A 25,859-nucleotide genomic window follows, 5' to 3' on the forward strand; every position below is an offset into this window, starting at 1 on the left:
GTGGAGGAGGAGGAGGGCTGCTCGAGGAAGTGCGGCGTGAAGTTGTGGAACTGAGATTGCCCGCCGCTGGGAACCCAGAGCCCAGGAGCGCCCCTTCCCCGGCGGCCCCTTCCGGCGCCTCGCCTGTGCCTGCCCTCGCCGCGCCCCGCGCTCGCAGCCTGGTCCAGCCTGAGCCATGGGGCTGGAGCCGCAGTGAACACCATGGAGCTGGCGGCCTGGTGTCGCTGGGGGCTCCTCCTTGCCCTCCTGCCCCCCGGAGCCGCGGGCACCCAAGGTGGGTCTGGCATGGGGAGGGCGCGGGCCGCTGCGGCTGTGCCCACGGGAGGCCGGGACCTCGGGGCCCCGTGAGCGCCTACAGCCGGGCGGTCCGGGGCGATGGGGCAATCCCGGCTGCCGGCGCCGCGGCCCGGAGGGGGATCAGAGCAGCTGGAGATGGGGCAGTCACTCGGAGGACCACACTGGAGATCAGGACCGGCCTCCGCTGACCACACCGGAGCTTCCCGGGCTCAGAGAGGCTCCGAGAACTTCTCGGAGAAAGTTCTCTGAAACTGGTCTGAAAGTTTTCCTCCGAAGGGTGTGCGGAGCGCTGTGCGTGCGTGCGCGTTTCCCCCCTTCCGAGCCCCCTCACGCTTTCTCAAAGCTCTTCCAGTTGGCAGCCTCCGTCTCCGGACCGGACTGGGCAAGATGCCTTCGGGGGTCCCCTCTGCCCTGCCCCTCCCCCTCCCCACCCCCTCCGGCTCTTTGGGTTTAGTAAGTTACTCCAGCTTCCTGCGGGGTCGCGGTGGAGGAGGGGGGCGCGGTGGGGAAAGTAGCCTGTCCAGTTGAGCAGGGAGGACCCAGTGGCGGGTCCCCAGTTGAGTTGTTTCTCGATGGTGTCTGGGTTTGAGAGGGACGGGAGCGGGGTGAGGCATTTGTTTTGAACAAGTGTTTTTTTTTTCTTTTTTCGTTTTTTTCTGTGCTGGGGATGGAACACCCCCTACCGCACTGTCATCCCCCAGTCTCCGCGTGTAAGAGCTCTACCACTGGGCTGCACGCCCCACAGTTCTGTTTTGAACAAATTTCCTTAGAGCCTTTTGAAGAACTGTGTGCTTTAGGACTCTGGGAAAGCTCGGATCTTGAAGGGTGGTTGTGTGTTCCCTGGTTTTCATTTAGTAAAGTGGGAAGGGTTCCTGGGCATTTGAGGGGAAGGCATGGAAAAAAGTAAGGTCAGCTAGAGACCGAGAACTGGGTTGCTCTCTTGCCTCTGTCTTCGTGCTGGGGGCTGGGAGGGTGACCCAGCAGGGTATATACTAGCCCGTATGTCCATTTCTACCATAAGCGTAAAAGCTGATATACACTCCCTGTGTGTCTGCTCTGCCAGGCCCGGTGAGTGGGTGGTTTGGTGAGTGGTTTGCGTGCATTCCTTCTTCAGTCCTAAGAACAACTCCACAGTAGAAATACTAGCAGGCTTCTCATTGTGCCAGGGTGAGAACTGGGGCTGGAGAGCTGAAGTATCACCGAATAAGGGGTGGACCCCAGGCAGTGTGACTCCCAGTCAGTCACATATCTGAAACCATAATATGAATCTACCTAGAACAGTGGGAGCACCAAGCTACCTGATTCAGTAGGCTGTAGGAAGACACAGAAAGCAGGTTCTGGGAGCAATGGATGTTCTCCAGAGGCCTGAGAGCCTGGAGATTGCTGGGGTGTCATCTGTGTGTCCCCCAGAGTCCCCACTGCTGTGCTTTCTGTGGGGTACCTCTGTATGTCTGAGGTGTTTATGATGGTCCTATGTTTGTGTGTCTGGCTTTGTGTTGCCAAACAGCAACCTCTCTGCTGACTTGGGAACACGAGATGAACTCTGCCCTCTCCAGGAACTCCTCCCTCAAGGTAGTAGGCTATATCTGCTGTAAACAGTGGGAGATGCCCCTTGCCTGGCTGAGGACCAAGGATGAGGGTTCCTTTCAGTTTCTCAGGAGGGCATCCTTACCTTGGACTTTCTGTTGAGAAAAGTGAGACCAGGCCCTTCCCCTGAGTCTGAGAGAGGAGTTGGCCAGGAGTGAGAGGCCTTGCACTGTAGAGCGGGAACCTAAGGGGTCAGTTCTCCGGATGGGGTGGGGGGGGGGCTGCTGGGTGAAGAGGGACAAGACAGTTTGTCTTGCCAGGAATGGTTAAAAAGGCAGAACGCCATCCAGCTGCCTCTAGCTCCAGATTATATCTCAGAACTGGTGGAGGGCAGGTATGTAGGGAAAGGAGTTCTGGGGAGAGCCCGAGGGTCAAGATGTTGTTGGGATCCTTCGGGCTCTAGGCTTCGTGGCGTGCAGTGAACACACGTCTTTAACCTTGCAGGGCTCCTTCATATTTCAGTTCTAGTGTGGTTCTCTCCAAACCCTTCCCTCCTTTTGCTCTAGGAGACGAAGTAGATTCTTCTTGCAGAGGACATGGGCTCCGTTCCCAGCACCCATGGTGGCTCACAGCCTCCTCACGCCAGTTTTGTAGACCTGATGCCCAATTTTGACCCCCACAGGTACCAGGCATGTGTGTAGTGTACACATGCGGGCAGGCAAAGCGCTCATACACATCACAGAAAACAAACCCCAACAAGAAAAAGAAAAAAAATGTCTTGCATTTCAAAGTGAAATGGAAGGGCATTCTCTGTTCTCCTGATTTCCAGCTACTGGCCTATGCCTGCCTCTCACCTTGTAAAAACCTCTGTGTGTTCGCTCCTACATGGCAGGTCCTTTTCCGTAGATGGCTTTGTCCCCTCTCTGCACTGTCCTGGGAAGTGGGTGGACAGATGAAAAAAAAACGAACCTCAGAGAAAGGAAGAGGCTTATCAGGGGCTTTTAAGAGGTGGTCAGCGGTTTGTCATCCACCAGGAATGGGTGAAATGGACCTTGGGGCTGCCAGGCAGTCACACAGGGAAGAAGGGCTAATCTGTTACTCTGTGGCTTTCCCAGCCGCTAACCCAGGCTGGAAAAGGTGCCCTGAGATGGGGGCCTGAGTTAGCTCCCTTCCTGGCCAGCCCATGCTAGCCTTTCTCTTGGGCCCTCAGCAGTGTCAGGGACGGAGGGCAGGAAGGTGTCCAGACCACTGGGATCCACAGGCCCATGGGAATGTAGGCAGATCAAGGGGAAACATGAGGAGCTGATGGAGGTTGGGCTGGAAGGCAGAGGAAGGCCCTGGGAAGGTGGACGAATGAACGATCAAGGGAGGAGAACCCCTTTCCTGTCCCCAACTGGTGGACAGCTCTCCTGGTCTCTTGGAGTGACAGTTCTGTTATTTGCTAGGCCACCAATCAGGCAGAGGATGTGAAGGGGGCCTGTATTGTCTGCAGTGGTGGTGGGTGAATCCTTAAAACCTGTGTTTGGGTTGCTGCGGACTGTTTACAGAGCTTGCTTGTGTTTACAGAGTGCTTCTCCCTTCCTCCCCCTTAACTCTCAGGGCCCTCTGAAGGGAGGAAGAGTTGTTGCCACTTGTTGAGGTCAGTAAATATTCACGGAGGGGCCAACTATGTCGCAGTCACTGTTGGCTTTAGAGATCCAAGTCTTATTTAGCTGCTGCCCTGGAGGACTAAGCGTATGCACCCTGTGGCCCAAGAGGAGCTGAGCTAGGGTTCTGGACAAAAGAACCCGAGTCCAGGCTTTGCTCTGCCACCCGCGTCATAGAGCAGGTGTGTGTGGCAAGCGAGTCCTGGCATCATTTGAGAGAGCTCTGGCCTCTGGCCTGGTTGGGGAGCTTTGGGGATGTAGGTAGTTTCCTGGCAGTGTTTATGAAGACCAAGGGAAGTATTGGCTTTCATAGTGTGAGCGAGATAGCAGCTGGGGGCGCCCCCATGCAGGAGGTCCTGGGCTCTGTCCTCCACATTGCAAATGAAGAAGGAAGACAGAACACAATGGAGTTGAGGACCAGCTGGGAGACAGGAGCCCACCTGAGGAGCCCATTGGGGGCTAAACCTTGATTACCAGTGTTCAGCAGGAGGGACCTGAAGGACCATGGCCAGCTCTGAGCAGAGGAATGGTTACTTCTTTTCAGTTTGGAGGCTCTTGACTAGATGTCATTCACACGCTCACTCATTCATTCATTCACACACACACACACACACACACACACTCTCATTCATTCAGTAGATACTTGTCCAGCTCTCACTGTGAGCCCCGGCTTTGCTCTGGGATGGTCTTGCTTTATAATACTTTCGTCTCCAAGAGTGGGAAGATGGGGCTTCTGTCTTGGAGGCAGAGAGCATCCCTTGTGTAGAATTAGAGCCTTTTGCCCCACCCTGAAATTCATGGGCCAGGATGGTTATGGGGACTGTGGTCAGAGCCAATGGGGTGAGTCTGGTACGGAGTGGGGAGTGGGAGGGAGGCAGAGACTTGGGAAGGATCCAGAGGCTTTCCTGGCTGGCTGTCAGCGGGGTGCTTGGGTGTGGGGTCAGCTGGCAGCTCTCAGCTCCCCTGGAGGAGGTCTCAGGGTACCAATTTTCCCACCTGTCTGCGAACACTTTAAGACTCCTACCCAAACCGACCACAAATCAGATAAACAAACTGGCTAGTGGGGTGTGGCTGCCAGTCTTTCTGACCTTCTGCCCGGCCCAGCCACCCTGCCCTACCTGAGCCTGTGTGTTTATTGGAGAATTAGTGTGTTTTTATGCTTGTGGGGGGTGTGGCATTGTTATTTGTGTGCGCGCTGAGGTTTCATGGAGGGAACAGGGGATCTGAAGCAGACTTGGATTCAGATCTCACCTGCCTTGCTTGGTTGCTGGTTTTGCTGTTGTTTTGGTTTGGTTGGTTGGTTTGTTTTTTGGGCGTTGCGGTGCTGGCATTGGGACTGGGGCCTTGTACACGCTCTGCAAGTGATTTACTGCTGAGCCTGTTTTAGGATCCTGGGAGGATCAGTTTCTTTCTTTGTAAGCCTCAGTATCTGATGTATACAGTAGGCACTCAGTTCGGTTACCATGGCGACTACTATTGTTGTTCTCCTTTTGCATGGCTGCCACAGCTGGTGTCCCTTCCCCGAGGAGGTGAGGCCGCAGAGGGCCGCAGGGGGTAAACTGCCTCAGGGGCTGGGCCCCTACTCCAGCTCTGCCATCCTGTCCCCAGCGAGGCTGGACCTGGGATCTGGGCCTAGAGACAGCTGTGCCTGGAAGCAGCTGAAGCTGCGATGCTGGGGGAGGTCCTGGCAGCAGGGCGTTATTTTGGGCCCGGCTGCCACCCCTTGCTCCTGTTTCTTTTGGGAGACTCTGGGGGGGGGGATGAGCGAGAAGAGAGAGGATAGGGTGCTAGTGGGTGCGGTTTGGGTGGGCAGGCCTGGCTGTCTCCCCTCTATCCAGGAGATGAGCCTTTGATTTCTATTTCTGTTCCTTCCCCTCCACCCTCCTTGCTCCCTTCGTCTGCCTCTGTCAATGTTACTAGAAGGCCTTCAGTTTGAGGCCATTGAAGGCAGCCTGGGAGCCCAGGAACTTGCCTCCAAGCCCTCCCCAGATCTGGAGGAGAGAGGATAACTAGGATTTGGCTTTAGTTTCCATGTAGCTGGTACAGCAGGGCTCCTGAAGTCTGATCCCAAAGCTGGTCATTGTACTGTCTCTTGAATCTGCACACAGTCGCTGGAAGGCAGAGCGGTAACCCATAGGGATTCTCAGCAGCTCGGGCACCTGTGGGCCTGTGTATGTGAAGGCAACACCTCCACCCGCCTTCCCCCCAACCTCCTGGGCAAGATGCTCCCGGTGATTCATCTTCTCACCCGAGCAGAAAAACAAGTTCAACTGGGCACTTTAATCTCTTCCCTGCTGGTAGGCTCAGTGCCAGCTGCTACCTGGAGCCCCCTAGCTGGGGGGGCAGCTTCTCCTATTTGGGGACTTTAGTGGGAATATCTGGTCTCTAGTAAACCAGCCTGAGGGTCAGGCAGGCAAGGGGGTGGCAGTGCATCTTGGGACCCCAAGTTGATAGTTGGCATCGGGCAGGTACACAGAGCTGACGTAGTGCCCTTGTGGCAGGAGTTTCGTGGCATAGCTTCTGCCAGCTGCTTCTGGAGTCTTGCCCCAGGAGGGTGAGGGAGCCGGTATAGAAACCTGCAGACTGTGCCTCTCCCTGGTCAGGATCGGCAGCTGCAGCCCCTAGCTGGTGTTCTAGGCGTTTCTTCTCCATGTGGGTGTGTTCCAGGGAGCCCTGCAATGATGGCCAGGCCCCTGACTCCCCTCATGTCCCAGCAGTGACTCCAGCCAATCTTCCTGGCCCATGTTTTGGGTAGTCCTGTGGGGGCAGTTGTCCTGAGCAGGGAGTTGACATGTGGGTGTGTTGGAATGGCAGAAGGAGGGTGCCCTGAGTTTATTTGCCTGGGAGGCCGATGGGGGTATCCAGAGGGGTCTGATTCATCATCGCCTCTCTTCGGGGATTTTTCACCCTCAGTTCTGGGACAAAGGGAGGCTTTCTTTGCCTGCTGAAACCCTGTATGGTTGGTAAGCCCTAAAGGGCTGACACATTGGGGCCCCACTGAATGCACAAGGTGGCCCAGCTAAGAAGGGGGCCTTTCCCCCGTTTGCCAACTTCTTCCCAAACACGAGAGCATTCTTCTGCTGTAGACTTTGTGGATACGGGGGCATGGGCGTCCGGAAAGGCCATCAGCCATGCTTTCTCCCTGTCTGAGGTGACATGACTCCAGGGAGTGAGTGTGGAGGAGGCGACTAGATTGGAGAAGGTCCTGAGCTGTGTCCTGACCCACATCCTCCCCTCCACCAGTGTGCACCGGCACGGACATGAAGCTGCGGCTCCCTGCCAGTCCGGAGACCCACCTGGACATGCTCCGCCACCTCTACCAGGGCTGCCAGGTGGTCCAGGGTAACCTGGAGCTTACCTACTTGCCCGCCAATGCCAGTCTCTCATTCCTGCAGGTGAGACCGGGTCCTGCTGAGCCCCCTGATTCGAGGTGTGTGAGGAAGGGCGTACCCTTTCCCTCTGTGTCCTCTCTTGTGGTTCCTCAAATAGGAATGCCTTTGATACCTGTGTAAACCCAGTTGACTCCCTCTGCAGTGGCTGCTTCAGCTCTCCCCATCACTGTTCATGTAGGAATAGTTCCAGGTCCAGTTCTGTGAATGTGGACTAGACCTTTAACCTCTCCAGGCCTCAGGCCTCAGTTTCTCTATCTATGTATTAGACTAGCAGATATCCTGGGCCCACCTTTGTGAAGAATGCGAGAGAAATGTCTGGGGGAAGGTTATAGCAGGAGGGAGAGGAGTTTAGATCGTATCCACAGGCCCTGGAGACAACTGCAAGGGACAGACATGGCCTGTTAAATCACAGACGCCATCTTACATGGGCCCTACCTGTCAAAGATGAAACTAAAGATATGCAGAGTGGGACGCTGGCTCCAGCTGCCAGAGTGTTCCTGTACTCTTATCAGCCCTGGTCCCTCAGGCCTCGGATCTGGTGAGACCAGGTGGGGAGCAGCCTAGGACTCCATCATCCTAGGGCCTGAGGGGGCAAGACTCCATGGCCAGGGGGCCTTGCAGGACATAGCCCAGACCCTGGGATACCCTCAGGCCTTGTGAGGTGCAGGCACTTCTCAAGCCCAGACACGCTTACCTTCCCCATCCTCTGCCTTTCCCGCCAGGACATCCAGGAAGTTCAGGGATACATGCTCATCGCTCATAACCAGGTGACGCACGTCCCACTGCAGAGACTGCGCATCGTGAGAGGGACCCAGCTCTTTGAGGACAAGTATGCTCTGGCTGTGCTAGACAACCGAGACCCTCTGGACAGTGTCACCACCGCCCCAAGCAGAGCCCCAGAAGGGCTGCGGGAGCTGCAGCTTCGAAGTCTCACAGGTGCCTTTGCCGCCGTCACAAGCTTCTTCTCTTGGGCCTTGTTTGCTAACTAGGGCCATTCTGGCTCAGGAGGGGCTGGGTGGGGGTTGTATATGATACCTCCAGCTGTGTGCAGGCCAGCCGAGCCTCCCTCTCTTTGCACCCCTATGATGATTAGAAAAAGGATTAGAAAAAGAAGGCCGTGTGGTGGCTCAGTGGCAGAGTGCTTGGTTAGCATGTGCAAGGCCCCAGGTTTGATTCCCTCCTTTTCAGGAAGTTGCAGCTTGCAGGAGATCTGTGATTTATTTCTTAGAGAACAGGCTGTTGGTTTTTTGTTTGTTTGTTTTTTGTTGTTTTTTTTTTTTACCCGTCTTGGCCATGTCAAAGTGTGCAGTGGACAGACAGTCCATCCGTGGAACTGCACGTGGCAGCCCTGACCTGACCCTGTCCCACCCAGGACCCCAGGTGTTTTGCATGCTGACTCCCTGTTCAGGTCTGCTGCAATCCTGCAAGTCCTGCTACTAACCCACCGAGTGTGTTTGTTTCTGTTATGTTTATTTTGTTTTTCTGGTCTTGTTGTTTTGAGACACGATCTCACTATATAGCCCCAAGCAGTCCTCCTGCCTCAGCTCCCTAGTGCTGGGATCACAGGCATGCCACCACCCGCCTTCTCCAGCGTTCTTCTCACTCTACAGATGAGAAATCGAGGCATGCAGAGGAGCAATGACTTGTTCAAGGTTACACAGCCAGTCGGTGGTAAAGTGGGGTTTCAGACTTTAGGGACTTTTTGTTGTTGTTCTGGTGCATGCTGAGTGCTTGCTCTGCCACTGAGCTATCCCCCTGCCTCGGAGCCTCTGTTTACCCCCACACAGTGTGCACAGGGTGAGGCAAAAGGCAGCCGGGGACCCCCATCCACGTGAACATACCACTCTGCCAACCCGATCCCTTCTTCCTCATCCTGGGTTGTTCCTGTGTGTGGCTGCTCACTGGGGAAGGCAGGAGGCCCCAGGGAGGCCGGGAGGGAGCTGACCACTTCCCCACCTTCCCCACAGAGATCCTGAAGGGAGGAGTTTTGATTCGAGGGAACCCTCAGCTCTGCTACCAGGACTCTGTTTTGTGGAAGGATGTCTTCCGCAAGAATAACCAGCTGGCTCCTGTAGATATAGACACCAACCGCTCCCGGACCTGTAAGCCCTGCTGCTGTGATAGCCCGCCTGACCCAGATCCCTAACCTACAGCCCCATCTCAGCCACTACCCTACCCATGCCCCTTTCCTGTCCTTATTGCCATCTCCACCTGCTGAGACCTCTTTCCCTTTTGCCACCCCCATTACTATGCATCTGCCCCTGGGCTCCCCTGATGCTGACGTATTCCTCCTACCAATCTGTTCCTTGCTGCCTCCCCCTCACTGCCTCCTCCCCCTCACTGCCTCCTCCCCTCACTGCCTCCTCCCCTCACTGCCTCCTCCCCCTCACTGCCTCCTCCTCCTCACTGCCTCCTCCCCCTCACTGCCTCCTCCCCTTCACTGCCTCCTCCCCTTCACTGCCTCCCCTTCACTGCCTCCTCCCCTCACTGCCTCCTCCCCTCACTGCCTCCTCCCCTCACTGCCTCCTCCCCTCACTGCCTCCTCCCCCTCACTGCCTCTCCCTCACTGCCTCCTCCCCCTCGCTGCCTCCTCCCCCTCACTGCTTCCTCCCCCTCACTGCCTCCTCCCCCTCACTGCCTCTCCCTCACTGCCTCCTCCCCCTCGCTGCCTCCTCCCCCTCACTGCCTCCTCCCCCTCACTGCCTCCTCCCCCTCACTGCCTCTCCCTCACTGCCTCCTCCCCCTCACTGCCTCTCCCTCACTGCCTCCTTCCCCTCACTGCCTCCTCCCCCTCACTGCCTCTCCGTCACTGCCTCCTCCCCCTCACTGCCTCCTCCCCCTCACTGCCTCCTCCCCCTCACTGCCTCTCCCTCACTGCCTCCTCCCCCTCACTGCCTCCTCCCCCTCACTGCCTCCTCCCCCTCACTGCCTCCTCCCCCTCACTGCCTCCTCCCCCTCACTGCCTCCTCCCCCTCACTGCCTCTCCCTCACTGCCTCCTCCCCCTCACTGCCTCTCCCTCACTGCCTCCTCCCCCTCACTGCCTCTCCCTCACTGCCTCCCCCTCACTGCCTCCTCCCCCTCACTGCCTCTCCCTCATTGCCTCTCCCTCACTGCCTCCTCCCCCTCACTGCCTCTCCCTCACTGCCTCTCCCTCACTGCCTCCTCCCCCTCGCTGCCTCCTCCCCCTCACTGCCTCCTCCCCCTCGCTGCCTCCTCCCCCTCGCTGCCTCTTCCCCCTCGCTGCCTCCTCCCCTCACTGCCTCCTCCCCCCACTGCCTCCTCCCCCTCGCTGCCTCCTCCCCCTCACTGCCTCCTCCCCTCACTGCCTCCTCCCCCTCACTGCCTCCTCCCCCTCACTGCCTCCTCCCCCTCACTGTCTCCCCCTCACTGCCTCCTCCCCTCACTGCCTCCTCCCCTCACTGCCTCCTCCTCCTCACTGCCTCCTCCCCCTCACTGCCTCCTCCCCTTCATTGCCTCCTCCCCTTCACTGCCTCCCCTTCACTGCCTCCTCCCCTCACTGCCTCCTCCCCTCACTGCCTCCTCCCCTCACTGCCTCCTCCCCTCACTGCCTCCTCCCCCTCACTGCCTCTCCCTCACTGCCTCCTCCCCCTCGCTGCCTCCTCCCCCTCACTGCCTCCTCCCCCTCACTGCCTCCTCCCCCTCACTGTCTCCCCCTCACTGCCTCCTCCCCTCACTGCCTCCTCCCCCTCACTGCCTCCTCCCCCTCACTGCCTCTCCCTCACTGCCTCCTCCCCCTCACTGCCTCCTCCCCCTCACTGCCTCTTCCCCTCACTGCCTCCTCCCCCTCACTGCCTCCTCCCCCTCACTGTCTCCCCCTCACTGCCTCCTCCCCTCACTGCCTCCTCCCCCTCACTGCCTCCTCCCCCTCACTGCCTCCTCCCCCTCACTGCCTCCTCCCCCTCACTGCCTCCTCCCCCTCACTGTCTCCTCCCCCTCACTACCTCCCTCCCTTACTGTGTCCCTTCCATTCCTTCCTTAGGCCCACCCTGCGCCCCAGCCTGTAATGACAATCACTGCTGGGGTGAGAGCCCTGAGGACTGTCAGATTTGTGAGTCTGAGGGAGACTTGGCATCTGGAGGTGGGGCTGGGGCAGGTGGACAGCTGGAAGTGGTGGGGTGACTTATTCGGGATAAGCTCTCTCCTAGAAGGCAATGCTATGCTGTTGAGGGTCTGCTGCCCAGGCCCCACCCAGCACCCATCCTGTCTTCTCATCAACAGTGACTGGTACCATCTGCACCAGTGGCTGTGCCCGATGCAAGGGCCGGCTGCCCACTGACTGCTGCCATGAGCAGTGTGCTGCAGGCTGCACGGGCCCCAAGCATTCTGACTGCCTGGTATGTGCCCCTTGGGCCTATCCTCCAGGATGCAAGGGGTGGGCATCTTTCCTGGCACTGCCCTACTGCCATTGGCGCACCAGGCTGCAACATCCCAGTGACCACCAGCGGCCTGTCTCTGCCAGGCTTGCCTCCACTTCAACCATAGTGGCATCTGTGAACTGCACTGCCCAGCCCTGGTCACCTACAACACAGACACCTTCGAGTCCATGCCCAACCCTGAGGGTCGCTACACCTTTGGTGCCAGCTGTGTGACCACCTGTCCCTGTGAGTGCTTGGTAGAAGAACATCATTTTAATGCCTTGGCTAGGGAAGATGGCTGGTATAAATGGGAGCATGTTGTGAGTGTCAGGTGCCCGTTGGAGGGCTGGTCATGACTCTCCAGTCCAGCCGCCTCATTGTTTTCCTTAAAAATTATTATATTTATTTTTGTTTGATGTGCGTGAGTGTCTGTGCATCATGTGCATATGGAAGTCTGAGGAAGGAGTCAAATCCTTTGGACCTGGTGGCTGTGAGCTGCCACGTGGGTGCTAAGAACTGAACCTGGGTCCTTTGTAAGAGCAGCCAGTGCTCTGAGCTGCTGAGCCATCTCTCTAGCCCTTTTTCTCTTTTTGTTTTGTTTTGTTCTAGTCAGAATCTATCTTTGTAGTCCTGGCTGTCCTAGAACTTGCTGTGTAGACCAGGCTGGCCTTGAACTCATAGCGTGCATCCCGCCGCCTCTGCCTCCCAAGTGCTGGGATTAAAGGTGCATGCCACCACGCCTGGCTCCTAACCCTGCCTCTTTTTTTTAAATATTTATTTATTTATTATGTATACAATATTCTGTCTGTGTCTGCCTGCAGCCAGAAGAGGGCATCAGACCTCATTTCAGATGGTTGTGAGCCACCATGTGGTTGCTGGGAATTGAACTCAGGACCTTTGGAAGAGCAGGCAATGCTCTTAATCTCTGAGCCATCTCTCCAGCCCTAACCCTGCCTCTTTTAAAATCAGGATCCTGTGTATCTCAGGCTGGCCTTGCCTTGAGTTCACCACATAGCCAATGACATTAAACTTCCGATACTCCTGCCTTGCCCCTGCCAAGTGCTAGGATTACAAGTGTGTACCGCCACTCCTGGGTTTTTGCCTCCTTCTATTTAACAGCTATATAGCAGGTGGCAGCAAAAGAGCCCAGCCTTAGGAGCTAGAGTGCAGGATTTGCAATCTGTCCGCTATCATTTAATAGTCTTAACCACTTTCCCCTTACTGTGCCTCAGTTTCCTCGCCTGTATAATAGGGGCAGTAATAGTCCCATCCTAATAATTATGTAATGTCCTAATGAGTTAATATTTGTGGCTCTTTTAGAGCAATGCTCAGTCTGTACTAGATACTCTTTAAATGTATGTCTTGTTCTACCGTCTGTATAGAGTAGGGCTTTGGTGATAGTTACCCTGCACTGATGGATACTTAGGGACTGTGCTTGGTCCTGGGTACCCCCTTTCCTTCCTCTCGTGGGAGGCAGAGTGGGCCTTTCGGTGCTGGCTGCATTTCCCTGTGGACAGGGTGAGAGGACAAGGTGGGGAGCCAGGTTGTTGGGTTCAAGTCCTGGTTCCTAGGTGGACATGGTAGCCCAAACCTGTCATCCTAACACTTGGGAGGTAGAGATGGTGGGGTCAGAGGTCATCCTCAGCTACATAGTGAGTTTGAAGCCAGTTTGGGTTACATGTAACCACAGCTTAAAAAAAAAAAAAGATTTCCTGGCTCTGTTGTTACTTAGTGGCCTAAAGATGGGGGTGATTTGCATAACTCCAGGCTTTGATTTCCCTTTTTGCAAAATGCAGATAACAGTACTTTTGGAATGGGAGGAAATGGTGGTCCCAAGTCAGGTGCAGAGAGGGCCTTCAGGGATTGGTTGGTAGTATTCCTCTTAGACCTGGGCACGGAGGCCTTGCTCATGGTGGGCTGGGAGGCTGGGCGACGTGGATTTGCGTTCCCAATCTGTGCAGACAACTACCTTTCTACGGAAGTGGGATCCTGCACTCTGGTCTGTCCCCTGAATAACCAAGAGGTGACGGCCGAGGATGGAACACAGCGGTGTGAAAAATGCAGCAAGCCCTGTGCTCGAGGTACCAGCTGCAGCCCCTGACTGCCATCCCAGCCTGGCCCACCCCACTGTTGCTTAGACCGCCCCCCCTCCGGGGGGGATGCCCAGTGCTTTTCTCCCGCTGCCCTGCCTACCCTGCCCCTCGCCAAATCCATCTCCTGAGTGTCTCTTGCCAGCGTAGGGAAGAGACTTGTTACTTCAGGAGGGGATAGCGGACAGGTCCCTAGTATGCCATGTGGTGCTGAGATGGCCCCTTTCGCACCACCCTTTCCTTCAGTGTGCTATGGTCTGGGCATGGAGCACCTGCGAGGGGCAAGAGCCATCACCAGTGCCAATATCCAGGAGTTCGTGGGCTGCAAGAAGATCTTTGGGAGCCTGGCATTTTTGCCAGAGAGCTTTGATGGGTAAGGGTACACAGTGGCCTGAGGTGGCGTCAGGGAAGACGCGGGGTCCTGAAGACCCAGGTGTAGCAGCAGCATCTTGAGGAATCCCTAAGTGGGGGACCACAGGGAGCCGGGGACGTGGCGTTGAAGGTTACTTTTTTAAAAAAAGTTTTATTATGTATACAGTGTTCTGCTTGCATGTACATCTGCATGCCAGAGGAAGGCACCAGATCTCATTACATATGACTGAGCCACCATGTGGTTGCTGGGAATTGAACTCAGGACCTCAGGAAGAGCAGCTAGTGCTCTTAACCTCTGAGCCATCTCTTCAGCCCCTGAAGGTTACTTTTATAAACAACTTGTTATCCATAGACATGGTCATACGTGGTGATCAAACCATCCGGATGAAGTCCAGTGCTCCCATCCCAGAGGGAGACAATGTTAAAGTTCAGTGTGTTCCTGTAGGACTTCTGGAGATTGGTGGACACAGAGAGACAGTGTCGGCTGGCGAGGCTGGCTTATTGAAGCTGCCGTGTACCCTTGCTTTGGGAAGTTGTTCACGACAGTTTTGTTGAGCCTGCCTAATTTTTTTTTTTATTTTTAAGCTACTTTTATGTGCATTGCTGTTTTGCTTGCATGTGTGTCTGTGTGAGGGGTCAGAAGCTCTGGAACTGGAGTTACAGACAGTTGTGAGCTGCCATGTGGGTGCTGGGAATTGAACTCAGGTCTTCTGGAAGAGCGGCTAGTGCTTTTAAACGCTGAGCCATCTCTTCAGCGCCCAGACTGCCTCATTCTTATAATAGTTATAGAACAGGAGGCAGCAGAGACAGGCAGCAAAGTCCAGACTTGGGTTTGAAACTTACCCCCCCCCGCCCCGTGTGTGTGTCTGTATCTGTATATCAGTGTGTATCTGTCTTTTTCTCTGTGCGTCTGTGTGGCTGAAGGGCAGCCGCAGGTGTGACTCCTTAGGAGCCATCTACCTTGGTTTTCAAAATAGGGCCCCTCACTGGCCTGGAGCTCACCAGAACAGGCTAGGCTGACTGGCCAGGGCATCCCAGGAATTGTCTTTACCACTTCCATGTTGGGGTTGGGTTGCAAGCTCGCCGTCACACAAGGCCTTTTTTATGTGGGCTCTGGGTATTGAACTCAGGTCCTCACACTTGTATGGCAGAGGCCTACTCTTTAGCTTCATTGCCTTCTCCTTTCTATGTCTCAGCCCTCGTGTGTAGGATGAGGACCGTCACAGCTCTACCCGCGAGGTGGTTCTAAAGTCTGAAAGAGTTAATGTTTGGGACGCTCTTAGAACAGGGCTCGACGGACCCTGAGCGCGCTCTGTCTGTGTTTCAGAGCCTGCAGAGATCAGGGTTTTATGAACCCCGCTCACTCATGGCTGCTTGGGCCATTTTCAGATGTCTCTCATACAAACCGCTCAGCTTGTTGATGCCTCTAGCAGCTGAGGCTGGCATCTCTGTTGGCCATACTTCTGGAAGGGAGACTTTCTAGTTCAAGGGGCACAGATGTTGCACTGCCAGATTTGGACCCTAGGCTTTGAGTCTCAGGATGGGAACAGCCACACTTGATTGGGCTTTAAGTGAAGGTGTCGGTGAGGGTGGGGAGTGGTGTCTCAGGCCAACTAGGGCTCCTGACCTCCATCCTCCTGATCCTTCCAGGAACCCTGCCTCCGGCATTGCCCCCCTGAAACCTGAGCAACTCCAAGTGTTTGAAACCCTGGAGGAGATCACAGGTGGGCTGTCTTTCTGTGTCCTGCTCCAGGGGGGGCCAGGAGTTCTGGACCTTTCTGCGTAACCCAGCCCCCTACTCTGCCTGCAGGTTACCTATACATTTCAGCATGGCCAGACAGCCTCCATGACCTCAGTGTCTTCCAGAACCTTCGAGTCATCCGGGGACGAATTCTCCATGAGTAAGTGTGAGCAGAGGGGGCTGAGGAGGCATGAGTACCCTGCTCCCCAGTGACACCACCAGAGCTTTGACATGAGTCTGCAGAGCGTTCTGAGGCAGGAGGAGGGTGACAGTGGCCCTTTTGGTGGCAGAAAATGAGCCTAGCGTAGGTACCTTCTTGCAATTGGAAGCCTCCTTTCCACAGTGGTGCCTACTCATTGGCGCTGCAAGGCCTGGGAATCCGCTGGCTGGGGCTGCGCTCACTGCGGGAGCTGGGCAGCGGACTGGCGCTCATTCACCGCAACACCCGGCTCTGCTTCGTACACACTGTACCTTGGGACCAGCTCTTCCGAAACCCCCACCAGGCCCTGCTCCACACTGGGAACCGGCCAGAGGAAGAATGTGGTAAGACAGGAAGCTCAGCACTGTGGGCCAGTGCACAGGAGTATCAGTAGCCTCTGGCCTGTGCAAGCCTCCTGTTTTTAGAGTCCTTTTTTGTTTTTGTTTTGAGATAAGATCTCACTATGTAGCCCTGGCTGTCCTGGAACTCACTCTGTTGGCCAGGCTGGCCTCAGGCTCACAGAGATCCGCCTGCCTCTACCTTCTGAGTGCTGGGATTAAAGGCGTGAGCCATTATGCCTGCTAGAGCCTTGTTCTTCTCTTGCCTGTGATGGCTTGGCCTTGTGTAATGGTTTCCAGCTGTGTCCTTCCGTGCTGCCCAAACACCCTTCCCTTCCCTCTTTCTTGAACCACAGGATTCTTCCTTTCCCTGTGTCCCAGCATCGATCTCTATCCCTTCAGCCCAGAGCCATGCTTACAATACAGCCTGTTGGCTTAGACCCGAGCCTCTCTGAACACCTCTGCTGCTTCTCTCCTCACTACAGGTCTCGAGGGCTTAGCCTGCCACCCACTGTGTGCCAATGGGCACTGCTGGGGACCAGGGCCCACCCAGTGTGTCAACTGCAGCCAGTTCCTTCGGGGCCAGGAGTGTGTGGAGGAGTGCCGAGTTCAGAAGGGGTATGAGCGGCAGAGGAGTGGGTGGCTTGAGGGGAACACAGGGCTCCTCCCAGACCCCTTACTACACCCACCTCTCTTGCAGGCTCCCTAGGGAGTACGTGAGTGGCAAGCATTGTCTGCCATGTCACTCCGAGTGTCAGCCCCAAAACAACACAGAGACCTGCACTGGATCGGTAAGGTGCTGGGGGAGGGACTGGCAGGTTGCTCCAGGGTAAAATATTCCCAGAGAAGGCTCAGCCTAGACCTGGACAGCAGAGGGTGGGGAGGGGAGAGGCTGCCCACATTGGGCTGTGGACCCTCAGCTACTCTCCTTCATGCTGGTGAGGCTTCAGTTCCCAAGAAGGCCTGTGTCCTTGGATGTGGCTGTGCTGAGGACCAAATCCAGGTCCTGTTTCCCACCTCGGTTTTCACTTCTATAGGGAGGATGTTGTAATAGTTCTTGCCCAGTTGGGGTGTGGTAGAATGAAATGAAATAGGGATTTGGCACAGCGCCCAAGCACGGAGAAAACTTTGTACATAATAGCTGTCACTTGTCACACCTTGGAGAAGGCACGTCCCGCTCTGGGTGCCTCCATTTCCTTGTAACGAACAGGGATGTTTACCTCAGTGACGAGGAGGCAGTGTGGCTAGTTAGTCAGGGACGCGGGGCTTGGTCCTTCTGTGTAGGGATGGTGGTCCTCCCCCTCCCCCCACTCAACTCTTCCTCTCTATCCAGGAGGCTGATGAGTGTAAGGCCTGCGCCCACTACAAGGACTCACCCTTCTGTGTGGCGCGCTGCCCCAGTGGCGTGAAACCAGACCTCTCCTACATGCCCATCTGGAAGTACCCGGATGAGGAGGGCATATGCCAGCCGTGCCCCATCAACTGCACCCACTCGTGAGTAGAGGGAGTTGTTTTCTGTAGAAAGGAGGGCTTTCATGATAGGAACCCCCTGGAGCTCTTGTTCTGAAAGGAGGATAAACCCTTCATTCATATTGAGATGGAAATTTTTTTAGATTTTTTTTTTTTTTTTTTTTTGTAATTTTTGAGACGGGTTTCTCTGTATAACAGCTTTGGCTGTCCTGGAACTCTCTCTGTAGACGAGAGTGGCCTTGAACTCAGGGATCCACTGTCCTCTGCCTCCCAAGTGCTGGGATTAAAAGTGTGCGCCGCCACCACCCGGCTGAGATGTCATTTTTGTATTTCTTTTCTAATCACTAAATAACACATAAGGGGCTGGAGAGGTGGTTGTGTGGTTAAGGGCACTGTCTGCGCTTTCAGAGGATTGGTGTTTGGTCCCTCGGAAGACTCATGGTTTCTATTAACTCTAGCCTCCAGAACTCCAAGGATTTTTTTCTGGCCCCTGCAGGTACACACATATACTTAGACACTTACAGATATAGAAAACTAAAAATAACTCGTTAGGGGTTGGCACAATGGTTCGGTGGGCAGAGGCACTTGCTCAAAAGCCTGATGATTTCCGTTAAATCACCAGGGGAAACTGTCCAAATTATTCACAGTTGAATTGCCAGCAGCATTCTTTTCTATCTCGCCTGGTAACTTAAGATTTTTAGTGTGTTACTGTAATTACATTTATTTGTGTATGTGTATGCATGCTGGGCAGGCATTCATGTGCAAGGCAGGCAGGTGGAAGTCAGAGGGCAACCCCTGGGAGTTGATTCTCTCCTCTCGTGTGGATCCCAGGGATCGAATGATGTAATCTTCAGGCTTGGCTGTAAATGCCCTTACCTGCTGAGCCATCTTACCAACTACTGACATATGACCACTTCCTTCTTTCTTTCTTTCTTTCTTTCTTTCTTTCTTTCCTTTCTTTCTTTCTTTCTTTCTCTCTTTGTTCCTTCCTTCCTTCTCCCTTCCCTCCTTCCTTCTGTCCTTCCTTCCGTCCTTCCTTCCTTCCTTCCTTCCTTCCGTCCTTCCTTCCGTCCTTCCTTCCATCCTTCCTTCCTTTTTTCTCTCTCTTCCTTTTTCTTTAAGCTGCATTGTCTTATTTCAGGTGTATGGGTGTTTTAGTTAGGGTGTCTATTGCTGTGATCACACCGTGATCAAAAGTAACTCGGGGAGAAAAGGTTTATTTAGCTTCCACTTCCACATCACAGTCCACTGTCATCCATGGAAGTCAGGGCAGGAGCTCTAGACAGGAATCTGGAGGCAGGAATCGACACAGAGGATGTGAAGGAACTCTGCTTCCTGGATTGCTCCTCCTGACTTGCTCAGACTTACAGCACGCTGGACCACCAGCCCAGGAGTGACACTGCCCATAGTGAGCTGTACCCACCCACATCAGTCATCAATCAAGAAAATGCAGCACAGGTTTGCACACAGGCCGGTCTTGAGGGAGCACGTTCTCAGTGGATGTTCCCTCGTCTCGAGTGACTATAGCCTATGGCAAGCTGAAATAAAAGTGGCTAGTATAGATTGTTGTCTGCATGTAGCTATGTGCACCATGTGCAGATGCCAGAAAAGGCAGTGAGATCCCTTGGAAGTAGACTTACAGAGTGTTGGGAGCCATTGTATGGGTGCTGGGAATCAAACCTGGGAAGAGCAGTCAGTGCTTGTACCTCCTGTCATCTCTCCTGCCCTCCTCTCCTCCTCCTCCTCCTCCTCCTCCTCCTCCTCCTCCTCCTCCTCCTTCTTCTTCTTCTCTCTCTCTCTCTCTCTCTCTCTCTCTCTCTCTCTCTCTCTCAGGTTTGTTTGTTTGTTTTGAGCCAGGGTTTGTGTAGCCCTGGCTGTCCTAGAATTCTGTAGAGCAGGCTAGCCTCCAACTCAGAGATCCACCTGCCTCTGCCTCTCAAACTCTTTGATTAAAGGTGTGCCACCACCACCTGGCCTGCCCTCATTTTATTTATTTTTATTTCGTACACATTGGTATTTTGTCTGTGGAGGGCATTGGATCCCCCAGAACTGCAGTTACAGACAGTTGTGTTTGGCCATGTGAGTGTCATGTGGGAACTGAACCTGGGTCCTCTGGAAAAACAACCAGTTCTCTTAAGTGCTGAACCATCTCTGCAGTCCCTTGCCCTCGTTTCTTAACGTAATACAACTCCTCTCCACATAGTCTGAGCTCTGCTCATCCGCTTCCTGTGTCCTTTTTTGTAAGCACACCTCAGTCTCCCCTCTACAGACTTCTCAGTTGGTAGCATGTCCCTCAGCAGCAGCCCCGTTTGAGGGATATTGCTCTTGCTTGCTTTTTTACAAACAGTTCATTGCCGTTCAGCTCCACATACAAAGGGGCATCAGTGTGCATGCCTTCTTGTGACCTGGTGTTGGCATGTTAGTGCTGTTAAGGCAGAACTGTTGCTATTTTATTGCTTGGTTGGTAGAGAGGGCCTTGTAGACCCTCTCCCACTAAGCTGCAGCCCAGCCCCACGGTGTTTAACTCTCCTCTCGTGTGCCGTATGCCCTGGACCTCTCTCATGGAGGGAATAGCTGATTTTTCAGCCTTGCTGTGCCCCCCTTCCTGCCCAGCACAGGAAGTTACAGGAATACAGGGGAGGTGGGCTTCCAGACTAAAGAAGGAATCTTCCTGTGGGCTGGCACAGAGCAAATTGATGACCTGCAGCCCAGTTTCTGCCTGACATAATGGGATAATAATCCGCCACACCTGCGCCAGGAGGTTGTTCCCAGGGTTGATGATGGCCTTTCTCTTCTATAGCTGTGTGGACCTGGATGAACGAGGCTGCCCAGCAGAGCAGAGAGCCAGGTGGGCCTGAGCCCCAGAGGTACCCCATTGCCCCTGACTCCTTCATTGACCCCGGGTGGTCCGCAATACAGAGAGGGATTTCCCAACATGCCACACGTGCCTCCCTCCTTAGCCCAGTCTTTTTCTGTTGACTTGTGTTTCAACAAGTGGATGAGGACCTGCTCAGGATGCTGTGGGGTAAGGGATGCTAGGAATGTGGTTGGTGTCCCAAGAGCCTCCCTGGTGATGATGCTTCTTTAGGGACACTGGCCAAGTTCAAGGACCTAGAACTGGAGATAAACTGTGGCACCATGCAGAGCCTCAGTGTTCGAGCTGGGTGGCCGGAGGTTTCCAGGAGGGGGCGCTGTGCTTCCTTTGCTCTTAGGTGGAGGATCAGGCAAGTCTAGAGTAGTGAAGAGATCTCTAGGGTGTGTGCAGTGAGCCCCAGAGTGCAGAAGGGTGAAAGTTGAGGCAATGAGGGCCAGATCTGAAGAGTAGAGTTCTTGACCACTGTGCCACGGATTGCCAGAGGCGAGCTTTGGAAAGGAGAAAAGCAAGCTGGGGATTGCTCTAAAGAGCTGTTTGCTCACGAAGCAAACATTCATGAAATGTTTGCTATATATATGGCAGGCCTTGTACAGAGCAAGATGGGGTAAAAGGGATCAAGGATGGCTGGGCATGGTGGCAGGTGGCACACGCCTATGACTCCAGCGTTTGGAAGATGGAGGCACACGCATGTAAGCCTGGGACATACAGTCAAAAGAATAAGAGAATCAACACATAAATGGTCTGATGAATATCAAGGGGCCCTGTGTGCCCCAGGATGAGCTGAGTCATAAAAAGATTATATCAAAAAGAAATTGGGGTCCTGGTAATGGGTGTCCTCGGTGTAACAGCCACAAAGCATGGGAAACCATGACTCCTTGGAGAAAGCTTTGGCTAGTACCTTAGAGTCTTGGGGTACACATTCCTGGATCCCATTTCCAAGTGTGGCAGGATTCCTGGGGTAGGCATAGTGCAGATTAGCAAGGTCTCTGTTGAATTATCTCCCATGAAGTGTTTTTTTTTTGTTTTTTGTTTTTTTTTGTTTTTTGTGTTTTTGGTTGTTTTTCAAGACAGGGTTTCTCTATATAGCCTTGACTGTCATGGAACTCGCTCTGTAGACCAGGCTGACCTCGAACTCACAGAGATCCACCTGCCTCTACCTCCTGAGTTCTGGGATTAAGAGCGTGTGCCACCGTGTCCAACTTCCCATGATGTTTTTGAGCCAAAGCACATTCCCGTCCCTTCATGGGGTCTCTTCAAATTTTCTCCCTAGACTAGCTCTAATCTCCGATTTTGGTCTCTGCTTTCAGCCCGGCGACATCAATCATCGCAACTGTGGTCGGCATCCTGTTGTTCCTGGTCATAGGGGTGGTTGTTGGGATCCTAATCAAGAGGAGGCGGCAGAAGATCCGGAAGTATACAATGCGAAGGCTGCTGCAGGAAACTGAGGTGAGGTGGGGGGAGGGCCTCCTAGCCCCTCCCCCACCTGCGCTTGCTTGGCTCTCACCCTGCCACCCTCTCAATCCAGCTAGTGGAGCCACTGACGCCCAGCGGAGCCATGCCCAACCAGGCTCAGATGCGGATCCTCAAAGAGACTGAGCTAAGGAAGGTGAAGGTGCTTGGATCCGGAGCTTTCGGCACCGTCTACAAGGTCAGGAGGGGCTGGGTTCTGGCATGGGTGGATATGGAGGGGCTGTGCCTGGAGGGGCATAGACAAGAGAAAGAAATGGGCCGAGCTGGGGGGAAGAGAGGCTACTCCTCAGTGGCTTCTTGGGGACCCGCTGGATCTGAACCACAGACCTGACTCAAGTCCTTTCTGTTCAGGGCATCTGGATCCCAGATGGGGAGAATGTGAAAATCCCCGTGGCCATCAAGGTGTTGAGGGAGAACACATCCCCGAAAGCTAACAAAGAAATCCTGGATGTGAGCCCCTTCACCTTCTCCCTTGGGACTTGTGAGAAGCCCCCTCGCTGCAGACCTGGGCTGCTTTCTCTTCATTAGGGTTTGAGATGGAACCCCTAAACCTTGCCTCTTGATCTTCCCGGTCTGCAGACCATGCAGGGATGGGAGGGTCTAGGAGGGGAGTATGGTGGGTGGGAGTAGGTGAGTTCCTGTATCTCAGTGGACCCTTCCCTGCAGGAAGCGTACGTGATGGCTGGTGTGGGTTCTCCGTATGTGTCACGCCTCCTGGGCATCTGCCTGACATCCACAGTGCAGCTGGTGACACAACTTATGCCCTATGGCTGCCTTCTGGACCATGTCCGAGAACACCGAGGTCGCCTGGGCTCCCAGGACCTGCTCAACTGGTGTGTTCAGATTGCCAAGGTATGTGCTTAAGGGGCTTTCTGACCCTGCAGGTCCTTTGGGTGCAAATCCCTGTCTTCATCTGGGGCCAGGATGGGGTGGGAGGTGTCAGTAAGGTGAGATCCAGACTCCGGTTCTACACTGGTGCCCATTTTTCAGGGGATGAGCTACCTGGAGGATGTACGGCTTGTGCACAGGGACCTGGCTGCCCGGAACGTGCTGGTCAAGAGTCCCAACCATGTCAAGATTACAGACTTTGGGTTGGCACGGCTGCTGGACATTGATGAGACAGAGTACCATGCAGATGGGGGCAAGGTTGGAGAAGGGAGGGGTGGGGTGGTATCTGGCTGTCGGGAGAACTTTGAGAAGGGTCATGTCCCTACCACACCCATTCAGGACTTTTTGCTCTGCGTTCCCAGGTACCCATCAAGTGGATGGCTTTGGAATCCATTCTTAGACGGCGGTTCACCCATCAGAGCGATGTGTGGAGCTATGGTGTGTGGCGGTGGTGATAGGGAGGGTTGGATGAGTAGCCTTGGCAGGGTGGGATACGGGTACGAGAATGAGGGTGGGTATGGAGGAGAGGGGGAGGGCTGCTGATGCCCACCCTGCGATGGCCTGTGCCCACCTGGGGTATGAGGAGACTGGTTGATCCTCCCTTTTGGCTAGCCTCTCTCATTGTACACCTAAGCTTCCTGTCCCCCCTCTCCTGATGCCTGTCTGTCCTAGGTGTGACGGTGTGGGAGCTGATGACGTTTGGGGCCAAACCTTACGATGGGATCCCAGCCCGGGAGATCCCTGACTTGCTGGAGAAGGGAGAGCGCTTGCCTCAGCCTCCAATCTGCACTATCGATGTCTACATGATTATGGTCAAATGTGCGTGGTGGGCGGGGCTGAGCCTCAAGTGTAGAGGAGGGCTGGTCTGACCTGTGTGTGGGTTCTGGGGGAGGAAGAGTGAGATATGAATGGAGAGGTATCCCTGAAGGAAGCCTCCAAAGGTGCTTTGTCCCACTCACAATGGAAGTCCTAGCTGCTCGAGAGGACAGCTGTTGAGGGGAAAGATGCCAGTTTAAAGGGGGCACCTAGGAGAAACGCTCCAGAACTCTGGCTCAAGATCCAGAGTCCACTTGTGCTTCTCTGCCATGTGAGGACTTTGGGTTTAGCCAGGGTCGTCTAGGCCAGACTCAGAGGGAGCAGGAAGGGGCCAGGCAGCTGGTCCTGGGATAAGGATGCTGAGCTCTCTCCTGCGCTAGGTTGGATGATAGATTCTGAATGTCGCCCGAGATTCCGGGAATTGGTGTCAGAATTCTCCCGCATGGCGAGGGACCCCCAGCGCTTTGTGGTCATCCAGGTACTGAGCCTTCCCACAATCATCCCTGCCCTAACAGCATCCTCCTTCCTGCAGAGACCTGAGAGGGAAGGGACTTGGATACCACTTCCCCAAGCCCAGCCCCCACCTCTAGTCCAAGCTTGGTGAACCTTTCTGGGGAGCTTAACGCTGGGCTGTCACTTGGTGTCTCTTTCCCTAGAACGAGGACTTGGGTCCATCCAGCCCCTTGGACAGTACCTTCTACCGTTCACTGCTCGAGGATGATGACATGGGGGACCTGGTAGATGCCGAAGAGTATCTGGTCCCCCAGCAGGGATTCTTCTGCCCAGACCCTGCTCCAGGCACCGGGAGCACAGCCCACCGTAGGCACCGCAGCTCGTCTACCAGGGTCAGTGCCCATCTTAGAGCAGAGGCTACCGGGGTCCCTTCCCTTGGTGCTTCCCGACATTTACCTTCCCTTAATATTCCATGATCAGTACTGCTTTCCAACTCTTGGGGCTCCATTCCCTTCATAATGACTCCAAGGTGATCTGTGTTTTTCTCCCGGGAACCTATCATTCCCCGCCAAGGTCCCCCTCCCAGACCTTTGAGTAACTTCTCTCATGACCCTCTCTTACCCCAGAGTGGAGGTGGTGAGCTGACACTGGGCCTGGAGCCCTCAGAAGAAGAGCCCCCCAGGTCTCCACTGGCTCCCTCGGAAGGGGCTGGCTCTGATGTGTTTGATGGTGACCTGGGAATGGGGGCAACCAAAGGGCTACCGAGCATCTCTCCACATGACCTCAGCCCTCTACAGCGGTACAGCGAGGATCCCACATTACCCCTACCTGTTGAGAATGATGGCTACGTTGCTCCCCTGGCCTGCAGCCCCCAGCCCGGTATGGAATCCAGGCCTGAGAGATTGGGAAGAGGGGAGTTGGGAACCCTCAGGCCACACCCACTGAGGGGCAGCGCTGGGGCAGGGACATCTTCTTTTCTCTAACAGCTCCTCTTCTCTCCTACAGAATATGTGAACCAGCCAGAGGTTCGGCCTCAGCCCCCCTTGACCCCAGAGGGTCCTCTGCCTCCTGTCCGGCCTGCTGCTGCTACTCTAGAAAGACCCAAGACTCTCTCTCCTGGGAAGAATGGGGTTGTCAAAGACGTTTTTTCCTTTGGGGGTGCTGTGGAAAACCCTGAGTACTTAGCACCCAGAGGAAGCACTGCCTCTCAACCTCACCCTTCTGCCTTCTGCCCAGCCTTTGACAACCTCTATTACTGGGACCAGAATCCATCAGAGAAGGGGTCTCCACCAAGTACCTTTGAAGGAACCCCTACGGCAGAGAACCCTGAATACTTGGGCCTGGATGTGCCCGTCTGAGGTTACGTCTGCAGAGACCCTGTTCTGCCTTCAAAGGAGGGAAACCTGGCTTGTGCTTTCCCTCACCGCAAAGCAGGGAGAGGTCCTCTGGCCACATAACATCCAGGGCAGCCTGCTGTGTCAGGAACCCACCCTATGGAGCCCTTCTTGCTGCTTGAATCATCCCGAGTGGTCGAGAGGGGCCATGTGGCTGGAAGAGACGGCACACTGGACAGCCTCAGATGAGTCCAGACTCTGCCCTGACAGTCCGTAGGGTCCAGTGGATATTACAGTCATGGCTTCTCGCTTGGCCTGGCTCTCTTGGTTCTGAGGACTGAGGGAAACTCAGCCTAGAAGGGAAGAGGCCCCAAGCGAATATCTTGGCAACAGGACAACCCACTAGGACTGAGTCGTGCGTGCATCCCACAAGGCAAGGGATTGCGCTAGCATCCAGACCATCCTTGTACAGAGTGTATTTTGTTCTGTTTTTACTTTTGTTTTTTAAAGCTGAAATAAGGACACCATGGGAGAGTGGCTGTTTTATGGAAGTTAGGGAGTGGTGTGCCTCTTT

General features: G+C 54.8%; 1 protein-coding gene across 2 annotated transcripts; it reads left to right on the forward strand.

The window, feature by feature from the left end:
* On the forward strand, nt 1–25,807 carry LOC121442379 (receptor tyrosine-protein kinase erbB-2). 2 transcript variants are annotated; one of them, XM_041643896.1, is made up of 27 exons: nt 1–274; nt 6,714–6,865; nt 7,585–7,798; nt 8,830–8,964; nt 10,864–10,932; nt 11,103–11,218; nt 11,344–11,485; nt 13,201–13,320; nt 13,576–13,702; nt 15,352–15,425; nt 15,512–15,602; nt 15,786–15,985; nt 16,465–16,597; nt 16,680–16,770; nt 17,313–17,473; nt 20,250–20,297; nt 21,632–21,770; nt 21,850–21,972; nt 22,146–22,244; nt 22,461–22,646; nt 22,785–22,940; nt 23,045–23,120; nt 23,355–23,501; nt 23,879–23,976; nt 24,155–24,343; nt 24,578–24,830; nt 24,957–25,807. In XM_041643896.1, the coding sequence occupies exons 1-27, from the start codon at nt 202–204 to the stop codon at nt 25,307–25,309; spliced, it is 3,765 nt and encodes a 1,254-aa protein (XP_041499830.1). In that variant the 5' UTR covers nt 1–201; the 3' UTR covers nt 25,310–25,807. The 2 variants fall into 2 exon arrangements, with proteins under 2 accessions (XP_041499830.1, XP_041499831.1); XM_041643897.1 differs by having other exon boundaries at nt 15,786–15,982.
* Nucleotides 25,808–25,859: the final 52 nt, after the last annotated feature.

The sequence above is a fragment of the Microtus oregoni genome, unplaced genomic scaffold (genome assembly GCF_018167655.1).
Source record: "Microtus oregoni isolate MIOR12 unplaced genomic scaffold, Mior012 000091F_ref0000469, whole genome shotgun sequence".
Taxonomy (NCBI): Eukaryota; Metazoa; Chordata; class Mammalia; order Rodentia; family Cricetidae; genus Microtus; species Microtus oregoni.

What these genes read in the sequence shown, in the direction of transcription:
- LOC121442379 (XM_041643896.1), top strand. Translation starts at nt 202, where the DNA reads ATGGAGCTGGCGGCCTGGTGTCGCTGGGGGCTCCTCCTTGCCCTCCTG. An exon ending in CACCAACCGCTCCCGGACCT is followed by an intron (nt 8,965 to 10,863) that starts GTAAGCCCTGCT and finishes TTCCTTCCTTAG; the next exon opens with GCCCACCCTGCGCCCCAGCC. An exon ending in CCCTGAGGACTGTCAGATTT is followed by an intron (nt 10,933 to 11,102) that starts GTGAGTCTGAGG and finishes TCTCATCAACAG; the next exon opens with TGACTGGTACCATCTGCACC.